The following is a 23,830-nucleotide window of genomic DNA, read 5'->3' as shown; positions in this document are numbered from 1 at the left end:
ACTCTTTCCTTCTAGGTGAGTGAGATTTCTGACGCAGAAGAACAACAGTGACAGAGAAAGGATAATAATCTCCTATATTAAATCAAAAAAAATTGCAGATAACAAGGTTCCATTACCACACAGAAGCTGCAGTCAGACACACGAGCTGAGTTATGAGATTATGCTTTAACGAAGCTGAATTAACACACTCTAAAATGAGAATACTGGATTCATAATAAGCCCATGGTAAGCTGTCATGGCTACCAGTTTCCGCTCAAGTTTACATTATACAACTTGAACTGTCAGAGTTATAGCAGTAAGTGGTCATTATTGTATATAAAAACACAATCTGAACCCCCCCACCTGTAAGTGTAGATATAGATACTGTACATGTGTTTCTCTGTATGTGGACTATTTGTCTACAAAACCAATCTATACTATAGATTGACACTCTAGTAGAGGAATATTGCATGAGTTGGTGGCTGGAGATATGTCTTTTATCTCTGAGTGCTGCAAAGGACCAAGCCGGCCATTGACCAAATGAAACCATATAATGTCATATGTCTTTATCCAAAGTTTTCTGGGCTTTTAGCTGTCAAACCCATCAGTCAGACAGTCTGTCAGCAAGTGGGAGCTCCTCTAAAGCAGCGGCTGAGCCATTGGTCTCCCCTCTGTCACCCCCTGAAACCCTCTCTTCAATCTCCTCATCTTGGCTCAGTGGATCCTGCTGTGACAGTCGGTTTAGGGGGTCAAACGTATGCATTTTGGGTTCAGGGCTGAGGAGGGAAAGCTGTGGCAATAACGGCTCCTCGCGAAGTTTAGCCGCCATCTCCTTGGCGCTGCAGGTGGGTGTGTTGGTCTCATAGACATCGTGGAAATTATTGTAATCTACCTCGTAGAAGCCCTTCTCTAAGGATAGCACTGGAGTGAAGCGGTAACCCCACAGGACCTCAGTGTCCAGGTACGAACTTCTTGCCTGACACGTCATCCCTGCCAAAAGGTAAAGACAGGTGTATGTACACACACAAACATTCACACAAAATCAAAGAGCACACACGACAGTCCGAGGGGTCCATACATGAGAAACCAGAGAGCCAAACACACACAACCAGAGTGGATAGGTAAGCACACAATGACATAGAAAGAGGCATAGGGAGAAAGAGCATCAGTTAATTATTCATGGTTACAAAAGAACAGCAAAGACGTGCATACTGTTTTCTCTACACTCCTATCATCAGTCTCCAATCATATAACTAGAGTATTTTTTTAAACACTGAAGTATTTGGCTAGTTTGTTGAGTTTACACATAAAAAAGACTGTATGCCATTAGTTGTGTTTTAATAGTAAGCAAATCTGAATAAAAATAGTACACGTCACATGCCAATATTGTGTGTGCACATGCTTTGATAGTCAAAAGGCAAAACAACTACGCATTGATTCATTTAAATGCTAAAGGCACATGTTAATTGCATGTTTGTAACTTTTGCTCAGTAAAGTATTAAAGTATGGTTTAACACTGTGGCTTAACACAGGTGTGTTACTCAAATAGCAACAATAAAAGCTTGGTGTAAGTATAAGACTTGGGAGGCAGCATTCACAATATATTTTATAACAGCATTTCTGCTTGCAAAAGTGTAACTGGTAACACTAACAATATATAAATAACGTCCTCATTTTATGTTTGACAGCGTTTTAGTAGGTAAAGGTGAATGGCTTGGACATGAATTGAGCTGTGGTTTGGGGAAGGCCTCGAAGGGGACTGAAGAGGAAGAATTGAAAAGGGGAGGGACGGTAGGGCACGTAAACAAGATTGAACAGCTTGTAGGACTGGGGGAACCTATATAGATGAGAACCAGAAGGAGCAGTATGGAGGCGTGGTCCGACTCGTGAAATTCCGATACTTAATCTCCAACTAAATAGCATTCCTTTTTGATGAGCTACATCCATGGTCTTGTTATTATACATGGTGGATGTGTGGCACAGCTACTGAAGCAGTGCAACTGTAAAAGTCCCTTTGCATGTTTTCTTTTATGACAAGTGCAAATGTCTGCTCATGTTTACATATCATTTGTAGGGCTGAGAAAACTGGCTAACCTAAGTCGAACTCTTGCTATCGTTGTCATTAGTTATAACTGTGTTTTTCTTCCAGTGTAGGTAGCTGGTGTGAAATAGCCTTAAAAATGTGAGCTGCAGAAAGTTAGTGGTGCAGTTAATACGTTCTTGTTAATAAATTAAATATGACCTAAAGCTAAATAGCAGCTAGCATCAGAAACCACTGCATTTTTTTTATTGAGGAAAAAATAATAAAACAGTATTTCACCATACCTCCTCATTGATAACTTTAAAGCAATTTTAAAATGAAGCATTTCAATATTTAATCATATAAAGTTGGGCTCAGAGGCTTACATTATTCATCATGGGCATAAATGTCTTGCTAATCTTGGGCTTTTATTGATATCTTTGAACTGTTCTTTTTCCTGGGTGGAATTTGAACAGCATACATCTTTAATGACTTTACAATACAAACATTAAGTGCACAAGTGTGAATTTTCTCTAATCCACACAGGGACAAAATTCTTCCTACAGGGAACCAAACTAATATTTGGCTAAATGTCCAAATATTGTTGCACTGGACATGAGCTTTTTGCATATTTCTGGCTGGATCTTTTAAGCCAAATTCTTTGCAGAATTATTAGAGATTACTTAATTCTTTAGTTTTCCTGGTACGTACCTGGCTTTTAAGCAAAGTCTACATATGTTCATGTGGTTGAGGTCAGGGCTTTAGAAAAATTAATTGAGTGTGGACAGTGACACTGATGTTCTAGTAGTTTCCAGTTCATGGCAAGCTTGAGACTTAATGGTTCCTGGGTTTATTATGAACATCCTAACCATTTCTCTGTGACAGTTTGGCTCTTCTTTTACGTCTTGGCAAAGGGGTGCCATACCCAAATAACTTATATTTACATAGATTTGTTTGAAATACTGCTCTTGGAATCTGCAGTTGTTTACTCAATATGCCTAAGGCTTATCAAGTTAAAAGGCATTATATAACCTTCAAGTGTTTGTATAGATTTGGGTCTGTATAGATGTGCTTTTGTCCTTGCATGGAACAAAGAATTCCAAATTGTATGGAAACCTGTCCACGCAATTTGTTTTTCAATAAAGATGTGTGCTGTACAATCATTCCACCCAGGAACAAAGAACAGTTCAAAGAAATCATTAAAACCCCAAATTACCATGGCATTCGTGCCCACAGTGAATGCATATAAACTTCTGACAGCAAAGTAAGTTTTCCCACTTCTCAGTATTCTGTCTGTTTTTATATCAGCAGCTTTGAAAAGTCTGCGTCAATTAGCTAATAAGACTTACAGCTTTTAAAATAGCCACAAAATAATCACTGCCACAACTTTCCAAGCTGGAGCAATCATTCACACGCGCGATATGTAGCTGTATATCACTTTAAACTGCAAACATCTGACTTTCCATCGATAACCTTTGAAATAAATAATCTGTATGTATGTAACATCCCCAAAAACATCAAGCATGGGATGAAACTGATATGGTATCTAGTGTGAGAGGAGAGGCTTTTGCACATTTTCTTCAGCTTTCCCTCTGGATATGAGTGGCCTACTTTCCACATTTAACTTGTGAAATATAGCATCTTTCAGTTCCTAATGACAAGAGATTCTATAGTGTATTTTAAGGTTGTTGAAATAGTATTTGATGTGTTTGTTTTAAAGCCCTAGTTTAGTAGTCTAAATCCATTAAGCTGTTCAATGAAGATCCTTAGTACCTTCTCCTGTTGGCATGTAGTGGTGCACAGGCTTTGTCATGACTGTCACAAAACAATATTTGACTTTATATTGGCCTCGTGGAAGATAGAGACTTCACAGATATAATTACAGTATTTTGCTAATGAATTAATTTAGTCCCTATTGTTGTGATCAGATAGTACTCCCCCCCCCCCCCCCTTGTTTATTAGCCATTTTAATAAACAAAGACCCTCCTGATAGCCATGTGTAGATTGTTATTGTAAATTTCATTGTGATACATTATAAATATACAGTAAAAAAAACAACTGATGTTTCTTTTAGGATAATTTGGTCACTTCTGCAGAAGCAGTATCTGGAGATTTCTACAGCTTGTAAAGAGGACTCAGATTTGTTTCATCCATACAGTGAGTGCAACGAGTACATTTCCTCCAAAACAATGCCGCACAAATGTAGTAATCAGGGTGAATTTAAAAAAAAGGATTTTCCAAATGGAAACCATATATTTCATTGGTTTCCATTTGGAGGTGCAACTTTAAGTCTCATGGTATCATGCCTGCTGGAAAATGGAACAGATTCTTTTCCAAAGGAAAAAGGCTACCATGGAAAACTGCCGTCATGGAAAAAGATCATGACCTGTGAGCATACCATGACTTGAAATCCAGGTGGAAACGATTTGTTGAACTTGACATATCCTTACAGTAAGTGACAGTGATAGAGCCTAGAACATCATTGACACATAATGTATTAGTCTCTTCTAGGTGATTTTGTTTACTACCAATGTGTCCATCATGCAAATAGTTGTAGTAATCTTGCTAACGGATAAACCATATAAACAGTATCATCAAAAAAGTTAAATTGTAAAGGTCAAGTTGAAGGTTGTAACTTGACCATGTGTCTTGACTCTTTTGTTTTTGCCCTCAAGGGTTCCTGTCAGTACACACGTGTCCTCTGATGAACAAAGATGCTGAGGGCTTATCTTGTGACTTTCTTTCTACTTTTTGTTTGTGGGCCGAGGCAAAAACCTCGAGACAATTGACCATCCTTCTTCAATCTGAAAATCTGCTATTAAACATGCTCTAATGAACTTAACTGCTGATACATAGGCTGCAGGCTTTGTATTGTAAATCAAGAATCAGCCTCTATCAAAGAATCACAAATGATGACCAAACAAACAAACAAATAAACATAAACAATGAAAACCAACCAACTAAGTAAATAAAAAAATAAATAAGTAATGACTCCTGAAATGTCATTCTAAGCTTAGTTATTGTTTGTATTAAACTTTAATGGCCCCATCTCAGTGTTTGAAAAGATTGTTTGCTTTATATTAATTCTGGCAGCCTACAGTCATATTCACTTTTTTTCTTTTCATTTGTCTCTCTTTTCACCATTTGAAATCATATTTGTGGGTCCTGCTGCAGATATCGGTTTTATGAATTTTCTTGCAAAGTATAAAACAAAAAACAGCAGTGCAGACACCGTTGTTTTCACAAGCAACAATGATGATGATGCAATATTCTTTCTGTATTCTGAGAACTGGCATAAAAGAGGGTTTATTTTATATATAAATATTGTGAAGGACACAGGGGACAAACACACTATGTTCAGTTCAGTTTAGAAACACTTCTCATAATGACAGCAAAGTTTGTTGTTAGCAACATAGTGTATATGACTGGGCCTCCATCACAGCAAGTACTAAATAGAATGAAGCATGGTCACGTACAGTTTTAGTTTCCTAATATAAAACATCAAAACTGCATCTGCTGTATGTTGCTGACAACAAACCTCTAGTGGCTTTATTGTTTTAAAGTACCGCAGTGAGTGTTTTGTGAGTGAAGATGCTGTATGACTTTATCTCTTACATAGCTGTGGAGGAGTTTTGACCCACTCTTCTTTATAAAGGTGTATCAGTTCATCAAGGTTTGTGGGCCTGCATTTATGCTCAGCTTTCTTAAATTCCTGCCACAGGATTTCAGTCAGGTTTAGGTCTTTTCTTTTTCAGCCATTCTGTTTGATTCTTTCTACTTGGGTTCATTGTCCTGTTGCATCACTCAGTTTGGGGCAAGCTTTCACTGTAGGACAGACTGACTCACATTTACCTCTAAAATACTTCGGTATGCAGTACAGTTCATGGTCTACTCAATGACTGCAAGGTGCTCAGGGACTATGAATGCAAAAAAAGCCCATATCATTAGCCCTACACCACCATGCATTACAGTTGGTATAAGGTGTACGTGTGGATATGTTGTGTTTGGTTTTTACCAACATGGTGCTATGCATTATATCCAAACAACTTGCTCTTCTTTTTTCAGTTTCTTTGAGCCTTGCACAATCTGACCTTGGAATTAATTTATTGGGATATCTACTCTTGGGAAGATTGGCAGCTGTCTTGAATGCTTTCCACTTGTGAATGATCTTTCTCACAGGAGATGATCAACTTTATGCCAAATTGACTAGATTTAGGATCATTGCTGTATTGTCGCAGGGCCATTACCTTACAATCTGAATCGCCTTGAGGCCACTGTTGTTTTAATTTGGTGCTATATAAGGAAAATCTAACTCAATTGAATGTGTTTCCTCCAAACATTGTTTTAAACTGAGTGTTTCAGACCTGACAAATACCTAAAGCTCTACCTTTTAGGTACACACTTGCTGATGATCACTTTATCAAGTGCATTTAATTAGGAGCATCTAGCTGCTACTTATTCTCTGAGTTTATATGGAAACATCAAGGGTGTACCTTTTATATTAAAGTGTTTCAGAATTTTGGCCATTGTTTTGTTTGAATAAACTGTGTAATATATATTTCCTGCTTTGCAGTTCATCTAAGGCACTGTTATTATTTCTTATCATATCCCAATATGTAAAACTTTAGAATTTAAAGAGGGTGTACTTTCTTTTTACCGTGACCGTACATCTTAAATCTAGAGTCTGACTCAAAGTCACAGCCAGAGTGCAGCCAATGAGGAAATTACAAGCAAGGCACACTTTACTAAATTGAGTGCATAAAACGTAGTGCATGCACATGTAATACAATTTGCTCCCATGTTTTTAATAAATGTTGCCCCACATTTCCATAATTCTTGGCCACAGGATTCATTCCAGTGTTTTGATTCTCATTAAAGAAGCCACCCTCCAAAATGGATTATTGAATTGCACTGGACTGTGATGTAATTGAGAAGAGACTTTCCTCAAAAGTGCAACTTTGTAAAGGGATATTTTCCCAAAATCAGTCAAGACACCAACAGCGTCCTGTTTGTTACACCACAACATTTTGTAAAAGAAAAAGGAAAAAAAAGAAAAAAAGAAAGACGAATTTTACATCATTATTATTGTTATTAAGATAACTAAAACCTCCACTGCAAAGGAGGGTCAGCAAATTGCTGTTTGCAATCATTGAATGACTTCTCTCTCATGCTGTGTTGCAGCATAAAAGCTCAAACCAAGGCACCAGTATTCTCATGTCGGGTATGGCTATTTTGAGAAAGATAGATGGATATTTGTTAATTGAGTTAATACAATATGGATTGCATGTTTGAGTCTGCATGCCAATTAATGAAAGAAGACTGAATCATTTATTTGCACTTTGCACACAGTCTCTGTGTGCTCTTCTCATAGCTGACTGCACGGCAATGTTATTTGCCTACATATGGCGTACTTTCATAAAAACTTGATTGTACCTCATTGTCCCCCCTTTACAACAGGGCAGAGGTGTTTGTGCTGTTGACCAGGGAAGTTTGGATCTCTGCTCTTTGCAGCAAAATAGCTGGTGCGATGACCTCATTTTATGTGGGAGAAAGACTATCCTGTTGTGCTGGACTTCTCCATAAGCACTTATCACTTATATAGCATTTAACAGGCTCGTTAGTATCTACATCTATGGATATGTAGGAAAGTTTTTCAATCAAATCACAACATTACCACTTTGGAATTTTCAAATAGGTGTCATAAAACTTTTTAAAAAAGGTTTTATTATTTTTATTAAATAGTATTATTAAAAAAGTATTAATAAGTACTAATAAGTACTACTACTACTACTACTACTACTACTACTACTAATAATAATAATAAGTATTAATAAGTAATTCCCATTAAGACTTTATAGAAAAGGGAGTGAGGGAAGCAGGGGTGGCCTATTTTTTTGTTTGTTTTTATTAAAGTAAAACCATTCCTTGCTTTCAATTAAATATGAAATTGATAGCTTTTGTTGCATCAGCTAAAGTGATCCAAAGTCTTGTGTAAGAATCTCATTCAGTTTAAACTTTATTTTAAACTCCAATTTAAATTTGGAATAAAAAGTGTGAACATGATTGCATAATTTTACTCATCTTATACTCATTAGACTCGGTTATTGTATCGTGACATTTTCCCACGATTTTAAGTTGACTAACTGTGAAGTGTATCATAAGCTGCTTTTATTTCAGAGAGCCGCTTTGTTATTGCAATTACACTTGAAAAGCAAAATTTGGTTTAATATGTCATGTTTGTGTTTTGCTTTTTTTTAAAAAACAAAAAACAACAACAAACAAATAATGTGGAAGCACCTCTTGTAAGTGATTTCCAGAGCCTTACTCACCATTATGCTGCACACCACAGGCTACACAGCTAACAAGTAATGGCTGCGAGAGCATGAAGCCAGTTTCACCACCCACGTATGTATCGCTTCCAAAATATACGTGACGACATCCACGTGAGGTCGTACGCAGGATATTTTGTTTATTAATGACTTTTTATTAACGACACGTAAAGCCTGGGCCTGAGGTAGCTTTCTGTGTGTCACTGTGTTCTTTCTCACGCACAGAATGAAAGTCTCACATACAAAAAAGGAAGTGGGGGAGGGCTGGTGGATGGTCAGATTAGTTTGTTGCCTAGCGGTCAAGGACAGTGACGACATAACCCCTGCATGATGCCATGGTCTCTGCCGGTGAAGCGAAAGGTGATTTAATGCCTGAGTCAAGTATCAAGCAGTGTGAGCAGGAAGTGGGATGACTGCTGGTGCTTTGCAGGAAAAAGGAAATAAATAAATAAATAAGATGAAATAGAGCAGAAATGTTCACACGAATGCAAAGCTGTGTCTGGTCATATTAGGTCATTTGATGGTTTGTTAGAATTTTCAAAAAGCCAACTGTGGCATCATCAGACCGCTAATCACTGTGTGTCTCCTTTACTCATGTGAAGTATGATGCAATCCAGTAAAGTAAATTAGTAGCATGTATAATTCAATTAATTTAAAATGAGTATATTGTAATAAGTCCTTCAACAAAGGCCATTAAAAAATGCAGGTTAGGCATATAAACAATACTTGATTTAGCCACAGGAACAAGTTAGATTGACAAATGACTTGTGTTGAACTTGTGGTCTTGACTGCAGTTTTAAGCTGGGAAATACTTTCTGGAACTTTACAGATACACCTGGTCATCTCTGCGCCATTAATGTAACCAGCCTGCAGCACTTTTCAGGACTGCTTGGTTTTTACCAAAAACACACGCCAACATTGCAGGTAGGTACGCTTCATTGAATTGAAAATAAACAGTATCAAAGGCAAAACTTTGAAGTAGCAACAGTAGAGATGCCGGTACAGATAAACATTTGTAAAGAGGTTTTAGAGTTTATTTGTCTGCCTCGGTTGAAGGAAGAAATATTTAGTTTTGCAGTTAAAGATTAAATAAAAGAACAGTCAACAACTGTTGTGGAATTAAGAAAATATACATTTCAAACAATTTATTGACTCTAAACTGACCCATATAGAATAGGAAAGATATAAAAAAATGTCTTCTATTTTTTAATGCATTATTATTAGGTTTTAATTAGTATCTCTGTCTTTCCATCATTTCCAGTAAGCAGCGCTTACTGGCAGGCTCACCTTTCCTCTTTCGCCTCTCCATCCATTAATCCATCCTAGCTCACTGCTTGCAACATTTCCTCATCTCTTTTTTTATTGACTTATCCTCATTTGTATGCCCTCCCATACTTCCTTTACCCCTTCCTGATAATCTTACCCCCTTCATACCTGTGGCCTCCACCATTCCCTCAAGAATAACCACAATCTCGAACTCCTCCTTTTCCATTTGCGCCAGGGACATTTCCCAGAAGGGGCTCTTCTCATTTATTTCATGAGAGATGATGAGTGGTGAGACCAAGAACAGCCGGTCATCCCCTGTGTCAAAGCCAATGTTGATGTCAGTCTGGTTGAGCGGGATGAACTCCCCCTCTTTGGTCTGCTGTGAGCGGATCAGCTTTGCTCGAATCGATGCCTCCACAATGTGAGAGTTCCTCAGGTCGCCCACCCGAAACATCAGGCACATCTTGTTATCTCGCACCGATATGACAGCGTTGTGTGAGAACATGAGGGTCTCAGCACGGTTCTTTGGCTGTGAAATCTTAACAAACATGCAGCCCACCATCATGGCATTGACAATGGAACCCAAGATGGCCTGCACCAAAAGTAGTATAATACCTTCAGGGCATTTTTCGGTAATTACACGATAACCATACCCAATGGTGGTCTCCGTTTCAATGGAGAAGAGGAAGGCTGAGACAAAACTATTAAGGTTCTCCACACAGGGGGTCCAGCCCTCCTCGTCACCATGCACTAGATCCCCACGGATGAGTGCGATCAGCCACCAAAGAAACCCAAAGAAGAGCCAGTTGACTACATAGACCAGTGTGAAAATAAAGAAACTAAGACGCCAGCGTAGGTCCACCAGCGTAGTGAACAAGTCACTGAGGTAACGGTAGGTCTCTTGCACGTTTCCATGATGAACGTTGCATTTACCATCCTTTTGCACGTAGCGCTGACGTGGCTTCTTCACTGGGTCGGCTATCAGGTGGGTTCGCTCTGTAGAGATCTGAGGCTCCCTCAAATGTTTGGGAAGCTTCTTCACCTATGTGAAAGAAAAAAGACAGAGTGCTAAAGTAAGGAAAAGAAAAACGGTCAAAGAAATTAGGCATGAAAAGACAGAATTAGAGAGATATTTTACCCGCATTGATTTGCTCTGAAGAATTTGTTAGGCATAGTGTGCTGGAAGATGTATGTGTTAACTATCACTGCAGTATGGGATTTTCTATCAGGTTTTGCTAAGCCACACTAGAGGTGAGGGAGAGAAGATAAGCGAGGCAAATCAAATTAAGAGCTGTTACAAAGTCACTTTGTAGATGTCTATGTATACACAGAGGGCAAAAAAGAAACAGAGAGTAAGGACACAACAAGAACACAAGGACACTCAAGCCTTTGTCTATGTTGGCCCAGCTCCAGCGAGGCAATCTGGCTCCACAACTGTGCCCTGCCTTCCTCCCTGTCCCTTGTGTTCTTTTGCACTCTATGGAACATTTGCAACCTCGGATAAGAACAGATCTACCACCATCCTTTAAAAGACCCTTTAAAAGACCCTAAAAAAACTGATGTATAACTAAAGAATCACCTTACACTTGTAGGCATTATTATAATATCATATTATAATATCATATTTTGTTGAGTTTATTTATGGTTAGAAAAGGCAATGCTTCACAATGTAGCTATAAATTCAAACATGATTTGGAAAAAAAAATGTTTTTTTGGCCTCCCTCTTACACAAATAAATACATAAAAGACCAACATACACCAAAGACAATGTTTTAAGGGACCTTTCAGAAAAGCACAGGGACTCTTTATTGAGACATTGACGCTGTCAGATCTCAGTTGGTAAATGAAATGATTGTGTCAAGACGAGACAACGATTGTGTCTCTTTCTGCTAATCTTACACCTGCAAACCATTTCTCCCCACAGCCACACGTTCATCAACAGGGAAGTTGCATCCATCATAGGGATGATCATTATCGTAGTTTAGTTGGAGAACAGCACAGTGTGAGCCACAAACAGTGTCCTTTTTGGTGCCTTTGATTGTAATGCCTGAAAAATAAAACCTGCCGGATTTTTATTTTAATTTTCAAATCTGTGTCAGCTGCTTTTTAACTGCAGCTGTGCTAGGTCACATCTATATACTATTGATTTTCTAGATATAGATTTAATGTAATCAGTTTTTAAGGACCATTTTGAAAAAGAAGAATTGAAAGACTATTCTTATTGATCTGCATTGCAATTAGTGGCTTGATGACCGTGCGTTCACTAAATGTCAATGCGGTTCCTTATTACAGACCATAGTCAGGGAAAATGCATCAAACAGTCATGCAGAATGCAGTCGGCACACCGCTTTTTAAGGTAATGCTTTAAGCGTTTCTTCTCTACTGACAAGATGACTTGACGTATGGCCGTGTTTTCTCGAGTTGTTAAACGCTACTACAGAGGTTTTCAATGAAAGACAGCCAAAACAGGCCTTTTCATTTCCACTCTTTGAGCTGGGTTAATTGAGTGATAGATGAAGACATCACAGCTAGTGCTGCCCAAACTCCAGCCTTTGTAGTCAATACTGTCCCTGGGGGTGATGGCCCTTAAAACAAATTCATTAGCTGTCTCTGTTTGGCACTAGTAAGTACTGGGAGTTTTCTCTCACTGAGCCTCGCCAGACAAGGTTGAGTAAGCTGCATAAGTTTCAATCAGCTTGGGAATTCAGGATGGATAACAACTCCACTAGTTATTTGGGATGGCTGTTTTTTTGGTCATTATCTTCACTGCCAGGTAAACTGAATTAAACACTTATTTAAACTACTAAAAAAATTACACTTTGGTAGCCTTAATTCATGTTCATAGTACTTATTTTATCTATTCAATAATTCTACAGCATATCTACTTTATAGGGTAGATAAATTCTTAAGTTCTTAAGCATTTCCATAATGCTTTCCACAATGCTTTGTTTTCAATGTCAGAGCTTTCCATATTATTCATTCTTATCGTCTCTCTATATATCTCTCATCTATTTTTCTACCCCTGCTTTCCCAAAAACGAGGTCTCACCTCCACTCTCTCATATAGTTTCTCTAGTATTTCACAGTTAATCTCTCCCAGTTGTTTAAATATAAAGTAATACAGATTGGGCAAAATACAGTGTGTGTACTGTGCGAATACCTGTGCAGGGGTGACGCCTATCTCCATGTTGTGGTCCATTAGGACTCGGGAATCTCCTGCCATCCTCAGCTGGAGCTAACCTGTCGAAAATGAAAAAGTGCTTCATGGGATTTGTTATACTAAACATATTTCCAGAATGGTCATTTGTTTTTTTTTTAAATAAACCAATGCGACAAACAATAAAAGGTCATAGCTATGTTACTGAAAGAGTACATACTGCATTGTAGGTACAATCTCAGGCTTTTTACATTTCAACCCCTAGGTATTGCATAACAGATACAGGTATTGCGTGAACACATTGCATTTAGTTGCATCCATTACTGAAGCTGATTTGGTCCGTGTGCAACTGTAGCAAGATTTGGGTGCTTTGGAAAATATGTTGGTCATAACTTTTGCAGACAGGATTTGTAGGCGCAGCCAGTGGTTTAAGGCTGTCTGGTTTATGTTCACAGGATCTCGACTCTGCTTTTTGTGGATTGTTGACCTCCAGCTTACACTGCGGCAGTTTTCCTTAGCACCTCCAGATCTGAGGCAGTGGTTTTAAGCTAAAAAAAAATGGTAGGTTCCAGACTGGGAAGGAGTTGTTGCACCAATAAAGTATCTCAGGCCTGGTTCAAAGGAGGGATGAGGGTCCAGCTTGAAATTAAGAGGTGGACTGGTGAGAATGAGAGGTGAGTTGAGTGAGTGTTGATTTGTTGTTTCTTCTTCACTCTTTTTTTTCTTCCCCCCACTAACTGTGTTTTTACACCATTCTGAATTTAATCATTAGTTATTATTAATCTCTGGCAGGGTCTTTACCTTGCAACATAAAGTACCTTGAGACAACTGTTGTTGTGGTTTGGCACTATATAAATAAAATCTAATTAAAACTGAATTAAACCACGCCTACAACATATAGGTAGAAAATGAAAGAATAACATCACCCATGAAAGTGCACTGTTTTACAAAATAGACTCAATAAAACAAACTTCAAATGGTTTCTAGGTTCACTCTTGGATCTCAGTAATTCAGGAAGTACTCAGAATAGAGATGGCACATTGAAAGAAGACAATTTGGGCAACAGCACGCTTCCTGGACACTTCTTAAGGCGAGGTGTTTTGAGCACCCAAAACACTTGGCCTGAAGAGGATACACTTAGGAGCTCATGTCTCATCTGGCCTGTGGCTGCATAGAAAGAAGGTGTGTCTCTGCTCAGACTGCTTCTCCAAGACCAGAACTCAGATAAGCAGAAAATGGATGAATGGCTTTGAAATCGCATGAATTTGTCATTATGTCAGGGTTTGCCAGATGGTATATTAAGAGATCACAGAAAGCTATAAGGTTAAAAAAGGTCAAGCCATTGCAGTTGTAATTGTTGCAATATATTTTTTCAAAAGTCTATATAAAGATTTCTTTCATGTAGGCATTTCCAGGGATGTACTTGTGGGGGGAAATTACTGTTATGGCAGCTTGACTTTGCTGCGTAGAAGCAAAAGTAAGCTTATTTTTGAAGAAAACAAAAGATATTCAAAATATAAAGGCACAAAATGTCTTTATTTTTTACTCCTGTTTAACTGCTTGTTAACCCAAATATCTAACCAACAAATCACAAGACAGCAGCTCAACGTATTTAGGAATGCAGACATGGCCCAGACATTCAGCTAAAGTTCTAACTGTGTCAGAAATGAGGAAGAAAGGTGATTTATGTGAATCTGAACGTGAGACAGCTGCTGACCTGCTAGGATTTTTCCCATTTTTCCTGACCTTTTTGTTTTTATATTGGTCAGTAAAACACATAAAATATCCAGTTAGTGGCAGTTCACTGGCATAAAATGTCTTGCTGATAGTAGAGGTCAGTGGAGAATGACCAAATGCTGACAGGGAGACAACAACAACTGAAAAACAAAGCAAAAAAACAAACAAACCAAACACTCATTACAATTAAGTTATGGAGAAGAGCGTCTCTGAATGCACAACATGAAGCAGATTGGCTACAACAGCAGAAGACCACACAGGTCCCAATTATGTCATCAAAATTAGAAAATGCGTCTAGTTGTACCAGTTAAGTAATGCAGCCCATCTGAGTATTGTTGCTGATCCTGTTATCCCTTTATGACCACAGTGCACCCATCTTCTGGTGCCACAAAACTCCAGTCACCTCAAACTGGTTTCTTGAATGACATTGAGTTGAGCTTTAATCAGTGAGAACACAGCCATATGTATTTATTAGTATTTAGCTCAAAAAACTGCTGTAGGTGATCACCGCCAAGAAGAGCTAGCATCATGGCCGCACGCTGCTAGTTAATGAACACAGCACACTGCCAAACTAGAGCACTGAACGTGCCAAAATGTTTGCTGACAGTGTAGTTTGCATGTTTTACCAATAACTGTACTGGCAATGCACTATCTGCATGTAGCAAGTCAAGCATGAATATTTTTTCACGGTTATGTTTTGGTATACACAGCGCAGGGAACATTTGAGGTCAAGACTGAATCACAAGACAGGATGTGAGCATTTGTTACATAAACCTAACCACACTGAGGATATCAGCTGTGAGGCTGAGCATTTCCATGAATTCAGTTTCTTGTAAACTAGGTTTGACAAAGCAAATCATTTGTGCATCATTTCATGCACAAAATAATGCACACAAATGGAGGACGTGAGGGCAAAAGTCAGCACCTGAACAACCCTGATGTGCTCGCTTAATTTTATTTCCAGTTCAGACTCATGAAGTAAATATTAAATATTTGACTATAACCACCAAACAAGACCTAAGTAAGGGATTAGCTGACCTCATCACGCTGGAGGTGACCCAGTGCCCAATGCTGACCAATTTGCCTGGATGATGAGGCTCAGCTGCACATTTTTATTTTAATGATGTCATTTTCCCAAAGAGCAGGCTCCTCATCGCCATCGTTGCCAGTTCTTGTGACTGTGTGTACCCACTCGCACACACCGCTCTCTCGATAAAAAACGAAACAACAACAACAAAAAACCCCGAACACTGCTTTCACTCTATTCATCATCCTGCCCATTAAATTTAATGATTATTCTCTTAATCAGTTAGTGGCAGAGAAATAAGCACCTTCAGCTGTTTCCTTCCCTTTACATTCATTCCAATATAAAATGAGCATACATATTTTCTTTGTGGTTGTTTTTAGCACAACTGAAGCCAGTAGGTGATGTGCTGTGACAGCCTCCGGTGCAGTGTGATGCGGTTTTAAAGAGCTTTTCCTCTGCTGTTGAGTTGTATTACAAAACAGGTATTTTTAAACATCTGTTGTGTGAGGTCCAAAGTGACAGGGAAAGTAGAAAGGGAACACTTTGAACGTCTCCTGAATGATGTGGGATTTAATTACTGCCACTACTATAATTTTAGAGGGAAGTGGTGTGTATGTGGGGTTTCAGATGAAGCCCTAGTTTTGGAAGCAATCTTACTACACCTTTGGAGCCCCAAAAGAGGCAATTAATTTATAGAGCCCCTGGGTGTTATTTGAAAATCAGATACTTTTAATTTGCTCAAAGAACAAGGGATACACGGGGCCTTGAAAGTAACCAAGCAAAGGAACAGTAAATTACCTTTGTGGCTCGTTCTTGACCTTAACAACACCTGACATTTCTTTGCCATCTGTCTTTGATGTTACTTTATTTGATCACTGACAAACGAGGGGAGGGAATACAAAAGCGAGCACAGGGGAAGTGAGAGGACCACGTCACAAACCAGATCCACACAGGAATGTAGTGTTGACAATGTTCGTCCAAAGCAAAGGGCAGAGTGACGTGACAGGCATCTGAGCAGAGAAAACACAGACAGACAGACAGACAGACAGCAGAGGTGCGCACAAAGCTTTCAGCATAACTTGCTGAATACATTGCAGGGGTTGCAAGGTCTCACTTTCTGACTCGTTTTTTTTTAGGTTCTCCCATGAATTAAATATGATTCCCCAGAGATTTGTGAACTCCAGACCCGTGTGCGCTTTCAGAAAGGCTGTAATTGCAGTGTCTGCTCGCAGTTGCAGATTCAACAAGCCCGAATGAGAAGTGTTCGAAATGGATACCAGCTGGGGTGTTTTATCTCAGCGCTTTAAGAGGGTAACAAGCATTTATCTTGTTACCCGAAGAGTGACAGGATGCTTTGGTTGAATTGTGTTTGTGTCCTGATAACAAGAGCACTCATCTATTGTGTTTAAAGCCAAGAGGTACTAGTAAACCAGGCAACTTGCCTCCTAAGGGATATCTACACTACATATATTTCCCTTATTTGCTGACACCGCATGCTATAAACAATTATCCATACAGAGCGCAGCAAAATGTGCTTTGTTCTCCGTCTAACCTGTAGCAAGCACTATAATTTCCCCTCAGGGGCTGACTGGTACTGAATAGAATTTGCTTTGTGATTTAATTTCCTATATTTTCCTGAACTTCAGAAACTTGTATTGTCAGCTTTGTGAAGTAAGAGCGAGCTTGTAACTGAGCTAAGAGAGGTTCACATCAATACTAATCACCAACATGCAAATAAAGCCCTTGAATCAGATCCAATCCTGAATTATAATTCTTACTTGATCAACTGTTTGGTTCAGTAATCCCCCAATTTCTTCTTTATTTCACATTATGTGGAGATTATCGATTGTGCTTTCCTTATTTCCTGTCTGAAAGCTTTGCAATTGTGCTTATTTTGGAAATGCTGACGCTCGCCCCAGTCAGGAATAACTTTCAGGATCCAAAATAAAAGATAAAATCTGCAGTATTTTTAATACAAATAAAACAGCATGCATTTTTAGTGACTTCACACTAGACTTTTACCTGACAGTGGTGCTTCATTTCACCATTCCTCATTGACCTTTCTGCTGAGCATGACAGGGTTACAAATGGCAGCAAGATATGCAGCAAACACAGCAGTATCCCTTAGTTCAACGGTAAAAACAGGACTATTGGAGGATCTCATCCATAGATTTTGAGCTCATGGATGAGTGTTTTCTGTTGTTTCATCAAAAAAAGAAAGACAAATGGTGCTGATAGTGAGAAAAATAAATAAAAACACAGGCTGAGGATGAAGAATAAGAAAAAATAGAATAAAAAGAGAAGAAAGGCAGATGTTGCTAATTTTGTGAAGATGTTTTTAGGATTATCTTAAGACATTAAGACGTCAGCTAGATTTAGGTTTACCAGTCCCTGCATGGTAAAGATATCTGCACTGGTAGAGTCTTTCTACAGGAGCACAAGAGCTTTGTATTTGCTTGACTGTCCACGCTTCTCCACTCCTCCCTTCAGTCATGGTTACTGGACCTGTCATGATTATCCAAGGCTAAGACTGGCCCATAAAATAACATGGCTTCATCCCTATCTCTGCTCACTTATGACACTTTGAGGTCGGGCAGGTCAAATGACTAAAAATGTCCCCAGCTAGTTTGTCTCCAGGCTCTGCAAACACACACACGCACACACACGAACTTACCAACTTACCATGTACCATTTTCCCATTATGCCCGATAGTGAGCTGAGTGTATCCAGTTGTGCCCTTCCTTCGAATGACCTTCTCCGGAGTGACACTGCTGCACCAAGACATTCCATTCACACTGGAGAAATAATTTTCCTAATGATTCATCCCACTCTCTCACACACACATCCTTTGCATCACACCTTCCTTGATTGAGTCTTTTCACTACTGTACAGTTTTTACAAAAAATTCACCAAAGCCAAAAATGTCAGTCTTCCACTAAGATGAGCACCTTTACAAAAGAAAAAGTGATGGCCATTTCACATTGCTGCTGAAGTGGCAGTCGATGGGATTAAAACCCAACACCTACTGGAGCCAAATCGCACCCTCTTCAACCATGCTGGCCTGAAGTGTGAGAGACGTGATGGAAACAGAAGTGAGATGTGTGAGGCAGAGAGGTGGATATGCTCCCTAACACCCCCTAACTTCTTCTGTGCAGTCTATAAATTGGACCCACTGATACAAATTCTCTGCATCCAAAATCAGTCTTAGTGTACTCGCTTATTAATCCTCTGCCTCATCTAACTGTAGAGGACAGAACAGGAGGGGAAGATGAGGTGAAGTGAGGCCACAAGCATGGTAGGGGTGGGGCTGCAGAGCCGGGCAGCACATGGAGAATGGTGGAAGAGCCAAAGGTCATGATCTGGATCAGAATTCATAACATGCTTCACTGTGTCCCCGTGCTTGTCCCTTTGAGGATGCTCCTTCTCCATAGTCAGCACATACTAAGTCAGAATGAAATGAGATTAGGGTCTGTCAGTTGCATGTTAAAAAACAAAAAACAAAACAAACCCAAACCTTATTCCGGTATGTTGGGTATAGCAGCAGAGTAACAAGGTCTCTGCTCAGTTTTTTGCTGACGTGTCCTTCAGCGGAAAGCTCAAACCTCTGTTTCTGACAGCAGATGACATGCTGTGAGTGAGTCCAATCTGCATAAATGTGAAGCAAGTTGGTGTCGAAGCAAAAAAGCAGAGCAATCTTGAAAACATTCTTTCAAAAGATGTCAAATTAAAAAAGAACATGGTGTCACTCCATAGGCCTTAACCGTGCAGCACGTTGCTCTTGCATCTCTGCTAATGAATGGTAAATGTACGGAGACTTTGCAGATCCATCATCTTCCTCTTGGTGATGGATGCTCACATCCCGTGCATAAAACCTGATAAAAATCACTCTGATCCGATAGAACAGATCCGAGGTGTATTTACATTTTCATCCTTTTTGACGTTATTATTGTAATTTTTTTTCGAGTGCTCAAAATTAAGTATGTGCATCAGCAGTATGTGCTCTTCTGTATAAAAAGCTGTATTTATCACAATGCTGATTAATGCGCATTGTTCTTACGAAAAGAGAAAGGAAAAAAACATGGTTACACAATATGGATCGAATTTAGTCAAGCTGTCATTGTGTCTGCAAATGATATTGATGGGCATTTGTTATACTGGCCAAACAAAATAGCAGACTGGTGCATTTCAAACTAAACAACATCCAATTCTGCCAGCATGTCTGAAGACAGATATTTACAAGTACATGCACCATGTAAATGTCCCACAATGCAATTGCCCTTGTGTGATTTAGCTAACTGGCCTGGCTTGAAATGTTATCCACTGGATATGAGACATCAATGCACATCTCCTACAGACTGCAATGCCTGACAAAGGCAGCCATGTGCATAGTGCAAGCATTCTCCCTTAACATAGTAAATAAAGGATAGTGCAAGCAATAACCTGCTGCTAACAGAAAGGAGCGCGGCCCATCATGAACATGTCCACTTAACCTGCAAATGTGACAATTTTTCACATTTTTTAAAATGTAGCCAGTGACAGAGTACATTTTACAGTCCTGTTGTTAAAGAGGTAGCTTTGCAGCATTAGTTTTTAATCCTCTCACACCACCTGGACAGCATATGTTACTAGAAAGCTCACTGAGGGATGTTCAGAGCAAAGTGTCCTGAAACATCCAACAATTTTTAAAAGATTTCTTGGCAATTACCCACGTACAGAACAACACTGCATCAAGCTACAAGATCCCTAAAGCTGTTTTTTTCCCATTCATGATGGGTAACCCTAGGTATATGTAGAAGTGTAGACACGCTTTAATGTTTTTTATGTTAGTATAGGTGTGCTGGACAAAAAGACAACCATGACACAAAGCAGTGATCCCTGAAGCAGTCATCTCATTACCAAACACAGGGTGAAGGTTTATTTGTGTTGTGTGTAGGCTGGAGCAGCAGCAGCAGCAGTCTCATGCACTCTATCAACTTTATGTGTGATGAGACTATAGAGAAAACGCACGCTCTGTGAAGTTGTGGCAGAAGCAGAGAGTGTGCCATGTTATAAATCTGCTACATAAGCATTGTAGGTGCCACTTTAACATACAGTGGACAAGCACCGATTTCCATTGGTTGCAGATTTATGAGCACATAAACAGAGTGATTGATCTTCCTGAGGGAAAGACTAGATTATTTAAGAAATTGTATTCAGCACATCTGTCTCTTGCAAGTAACACAAGCATCAGATTGCTTGCATGTACAGCTCACAGAGTGGCGGGGCTTTGAATTATAGACAGTAGTTTATCAAGAGCACAAGCTAAAACTGAAGGAGAATTTATAGATGGCAACTAGTTCAGTAGGGCTGCATAAACAAGGCATCTTTATGTAGATCTATAAAAAAATAAGATACTGTAATTCTGAGCTGCACTCGGAGATGGATGCACATTTTCCAGGGTGTGTGATACTAAAAAAAAAAGAAAAGAAAAGATGCAAAAAGCAAAAGAAAGACAGACAAAATCTTCACGGCTGGCTAATCTCTTGACACAAATGTGCCACTGTGGTATTAGAGAATCGCGGATGTGGTTTTCTCCCCATCCCCTTGAGACACACAGTCTTAACAAAATAAACACATCCAATTAATTATTCACACTGTCTTGTCTTTTGAGAGTCTCTTTAGATCCTGCTGAGCATTATTCCTGCCCTTTGCCCTGTTTTGTCCACTTGTTAGGGAGATCTGAACACGGGCTTAGTAGGAGGGGGAAATGAGGTGCACAGCCATGAATTACAGTTGCAATGATAGCCCTATGAGGTCAAAGGCCTATCTATCAAAAAGCATTACATCACAGCAGTTCACACTTTCCATCTGCAGCCTTGAAATAGCAAATCACTGTTCAAGCAGATGCGAGAAGGGTCACGGTGAATTGCAGTGATTAAAAGTAACATCGAGTGTGGCAAATAAGCAGGTTTTTGTTGCAAATTTCGGCATTAGGATATCACCCCGGGCTTTCCCTTTTTCTGGGTTTGAGTTTGAGTGATGTGTAAAAATGTGGTTAATGATCAGAGCATCGGCTTTAGTATTCCTCCACATTAAAAAATCATGATCGAGTCTGCACATTGCCTTGACACCGTCTTCCCGATGTGCCTTGATGAGACGATACCAGGACAGACAGGAGCTTTAGAGATCAATTAATGTGACCATTAAGCCCGCTGCAATGTCATCAAAGTTTTACAGCAGCAACTCTTGAGATGTGTCTCCCAGAGAGTCCGCCATACAGTAAGGGAGGTTGGGGAAAAAAAGTGGGGTGCATGAGACATTAAAGCGAGCAGCTGTATAATCTCCAGGCCAGAAAAGAGGAATTATTTTCTCTTAACACTTTTGATGCAGTCTGCAATATTCATACCAGCAGCTATCACGACCCAATGTCCTTTGCTTCATCTCCAACTTTTATAGAATGTAAAAAAAGAAACATGCAAAGCCCAAACATGCTGCGCTGCATGTTGGACGTGCGAGACCCCCTCCTCTACACACACGCGCGCACAGTCACACTTACAGTAACACACAGATGCACGTTCACTTTAGGTTCGCTGCTGCGCTTGTAAAACTCCTGCATTGTACTGAGAGAACTACAGCACGGAGCCCAAATAGGCACAAACAGTAGAAGCGTTGACAGGCTTTTCTCTGCTTGCGTCAGAGATATTCAATGCCTTTTTGATTACCCTGCCCCCTGCAATGAGGGGATGCATAGTGATGATCTATATATCACTGCAGTGACATAGGATTGGGGTGGGGGTAAAGGGGGGGGAGTGCAAGATGTGGTGATAAAGGTTATTGCTGAAGTACCATAAACATTTTTCTTTTCCCGGTCTCTTCCTCTTGAATTAGCTTACATGTTCTCTTTCAATCGGCCATTGCATTCGCTGTTTCTAAATAGTGGATATTGGATTCTCACAGTTTTGGATTTCTCCTTGTAGTAATGCACACTTTTTTTATTTGTCAATTCTCAAACAAATAATGCTGTCATGCTATGCCATTCGCAGTCAAACTGAGAGAAGACAGCTTGGACGAGGTGCCACGGTCGTATCATGCATCAATGGCTTTAAAAACCTCCCCTCTCCTCTTTTGCCTTCCTCTCCCTGTCTCTTCCTCTGCTTTTTTTTCCCTCCTCCATCGGCGGTGAACGACGCTTACCTTCAGGTCTCTGCAGGAGTAGCTGGCGGGCTCCCTTCGAGGCATTTCACAGCGGCTCTTCTTCCCAGGACTGCACGCTCCTTTCCTGGCTTTGTTCAATAAACAACAGCCCTCCTGCCTCCCTCCTGCCACCCAGCTCCTTCTGCTCTTCACCACTCTCTATCTACTCCTGTGTGAGAGGGGGGTCTGTCTGTGCTTGTGTGTGAGGGAAAGAGGGAGTGAGAGAGAGAGAGCTAGAGGTAGAGTGGATGCGAGAGGAGATGGGAAGGATGTTAATATGCATGTGTTTTTTTTTCCTGTCTATTTTTCCTGTTCCTGTCTTCTCACTTCGACTGAGATTGTACTCTCCGTCTCTCGGGATTTGTCCTTTATTGGAGTGTATGTGTTTATGCCTGTTTGCACTGAGCATCAGTTTCAGTGTGTGTGTATGTGTATACATCTACCACATGGTTCCTTTTTTATCTGCTGCATAGGCAGAGAGAAATAGACTCAGAAAAGTCAAGTACAGTGAGAGGGAGGCAAAGTCAGATGAGGGTGGTGTATGTGTGTGTGTGTGTTTGGCTGCAGACAGGGAAAGAGCAGTCATGTACAGTAGTGTGGTATAATCAATTGCTCTAGAACTGCAGTTGAAAAAACACCCTGAGGGGTTGAGAGAGTCATAAAAAAGTAGAAACAGTGAAAAGAGATCTCATACAAAAAATAGCTGGAGCAAGACAAATAAGAGCTGAAAAGGGAAAAAAGAACCAAAACATACGAGACAGAGGTGAAGGAGGTGCTAAAAAGAGTGAAAAGGACCCTTTGGACCTAGAAGTTCAGTTTTCAAGTCACACACTAGCACCTAACGTAGAATAAAGGATGCCTGTATAAACAAACTGAAACTATAGTCTCATGCAGTCACATCAGCCATGCTGATGGTCACTGAGCTCATGGGGCAATGATCAGTGTGGAGTTTATTCAAATACATCCATGTAGATATTCATTGATCATATTTCAAATTTTGTTACCAGGGTAATATGTACACAAAATATGATACCCATCAGGCTGCGGGCAGAGAGGTGGATGCTTGACACTGAGATGTTATTAGCATGACATACAGAAAACTGAATGTGCGCTCTCCACTTAACAGACGGCGAAAGATGAAAA

General features: G+C 39.7%; 1 protein-coding gene across 1 annotated transcript; it reads right to left on the bottom strand.

The window, feature by feature from the left end:
- Positions 1-583: 583 nt before the first annotated feature.
- On the bottom strand, positions 584-22,876 carry kcnj5 (potassium inwardly rectifying channel subfamily J member 5). Its single transcript, XM_085379696.1, has 4 exons — positions 22,688-22,876; positions 12,754-12,833; positions 9,763-10,636; positions 584-969 (listed from the first exon to the last, which is right to left on the bottom strand). Exons 2-4 carry the CDS (start codon positions 12,814-12,816, stop codon positions 584-586), a joined length of 1,323 nt encoding a protein of 440 aa, XP_085235822.1. The 5' UTR covers positions 12,817-12,833; positions 22,688-22,876.
- Between the last annotated feature and the right edge of the window lie 954 nt (positions 22,877-23,830).

This window comes from Rhamphochromis longiceps, linkage group LG14, assembly GCF_057381845.1.
Source record: "Rhamphochromis longiceps isolate RC_006_pf linkage group LG14, R_longiceps_female_GT1.1, whole genome shotgun sequence".
NCBI lineage: Eukaryota > Metazoa > Chordata > Actinopteri > Cichliformes > Cichlidae > Rhamphochromis > Rhamphochromis longiceps.
The sequence above is the reverse complement of the archived record's forward strand: the minus strand, read 5'-3'. Positions and strand labels throughout refer to the sequence as shown.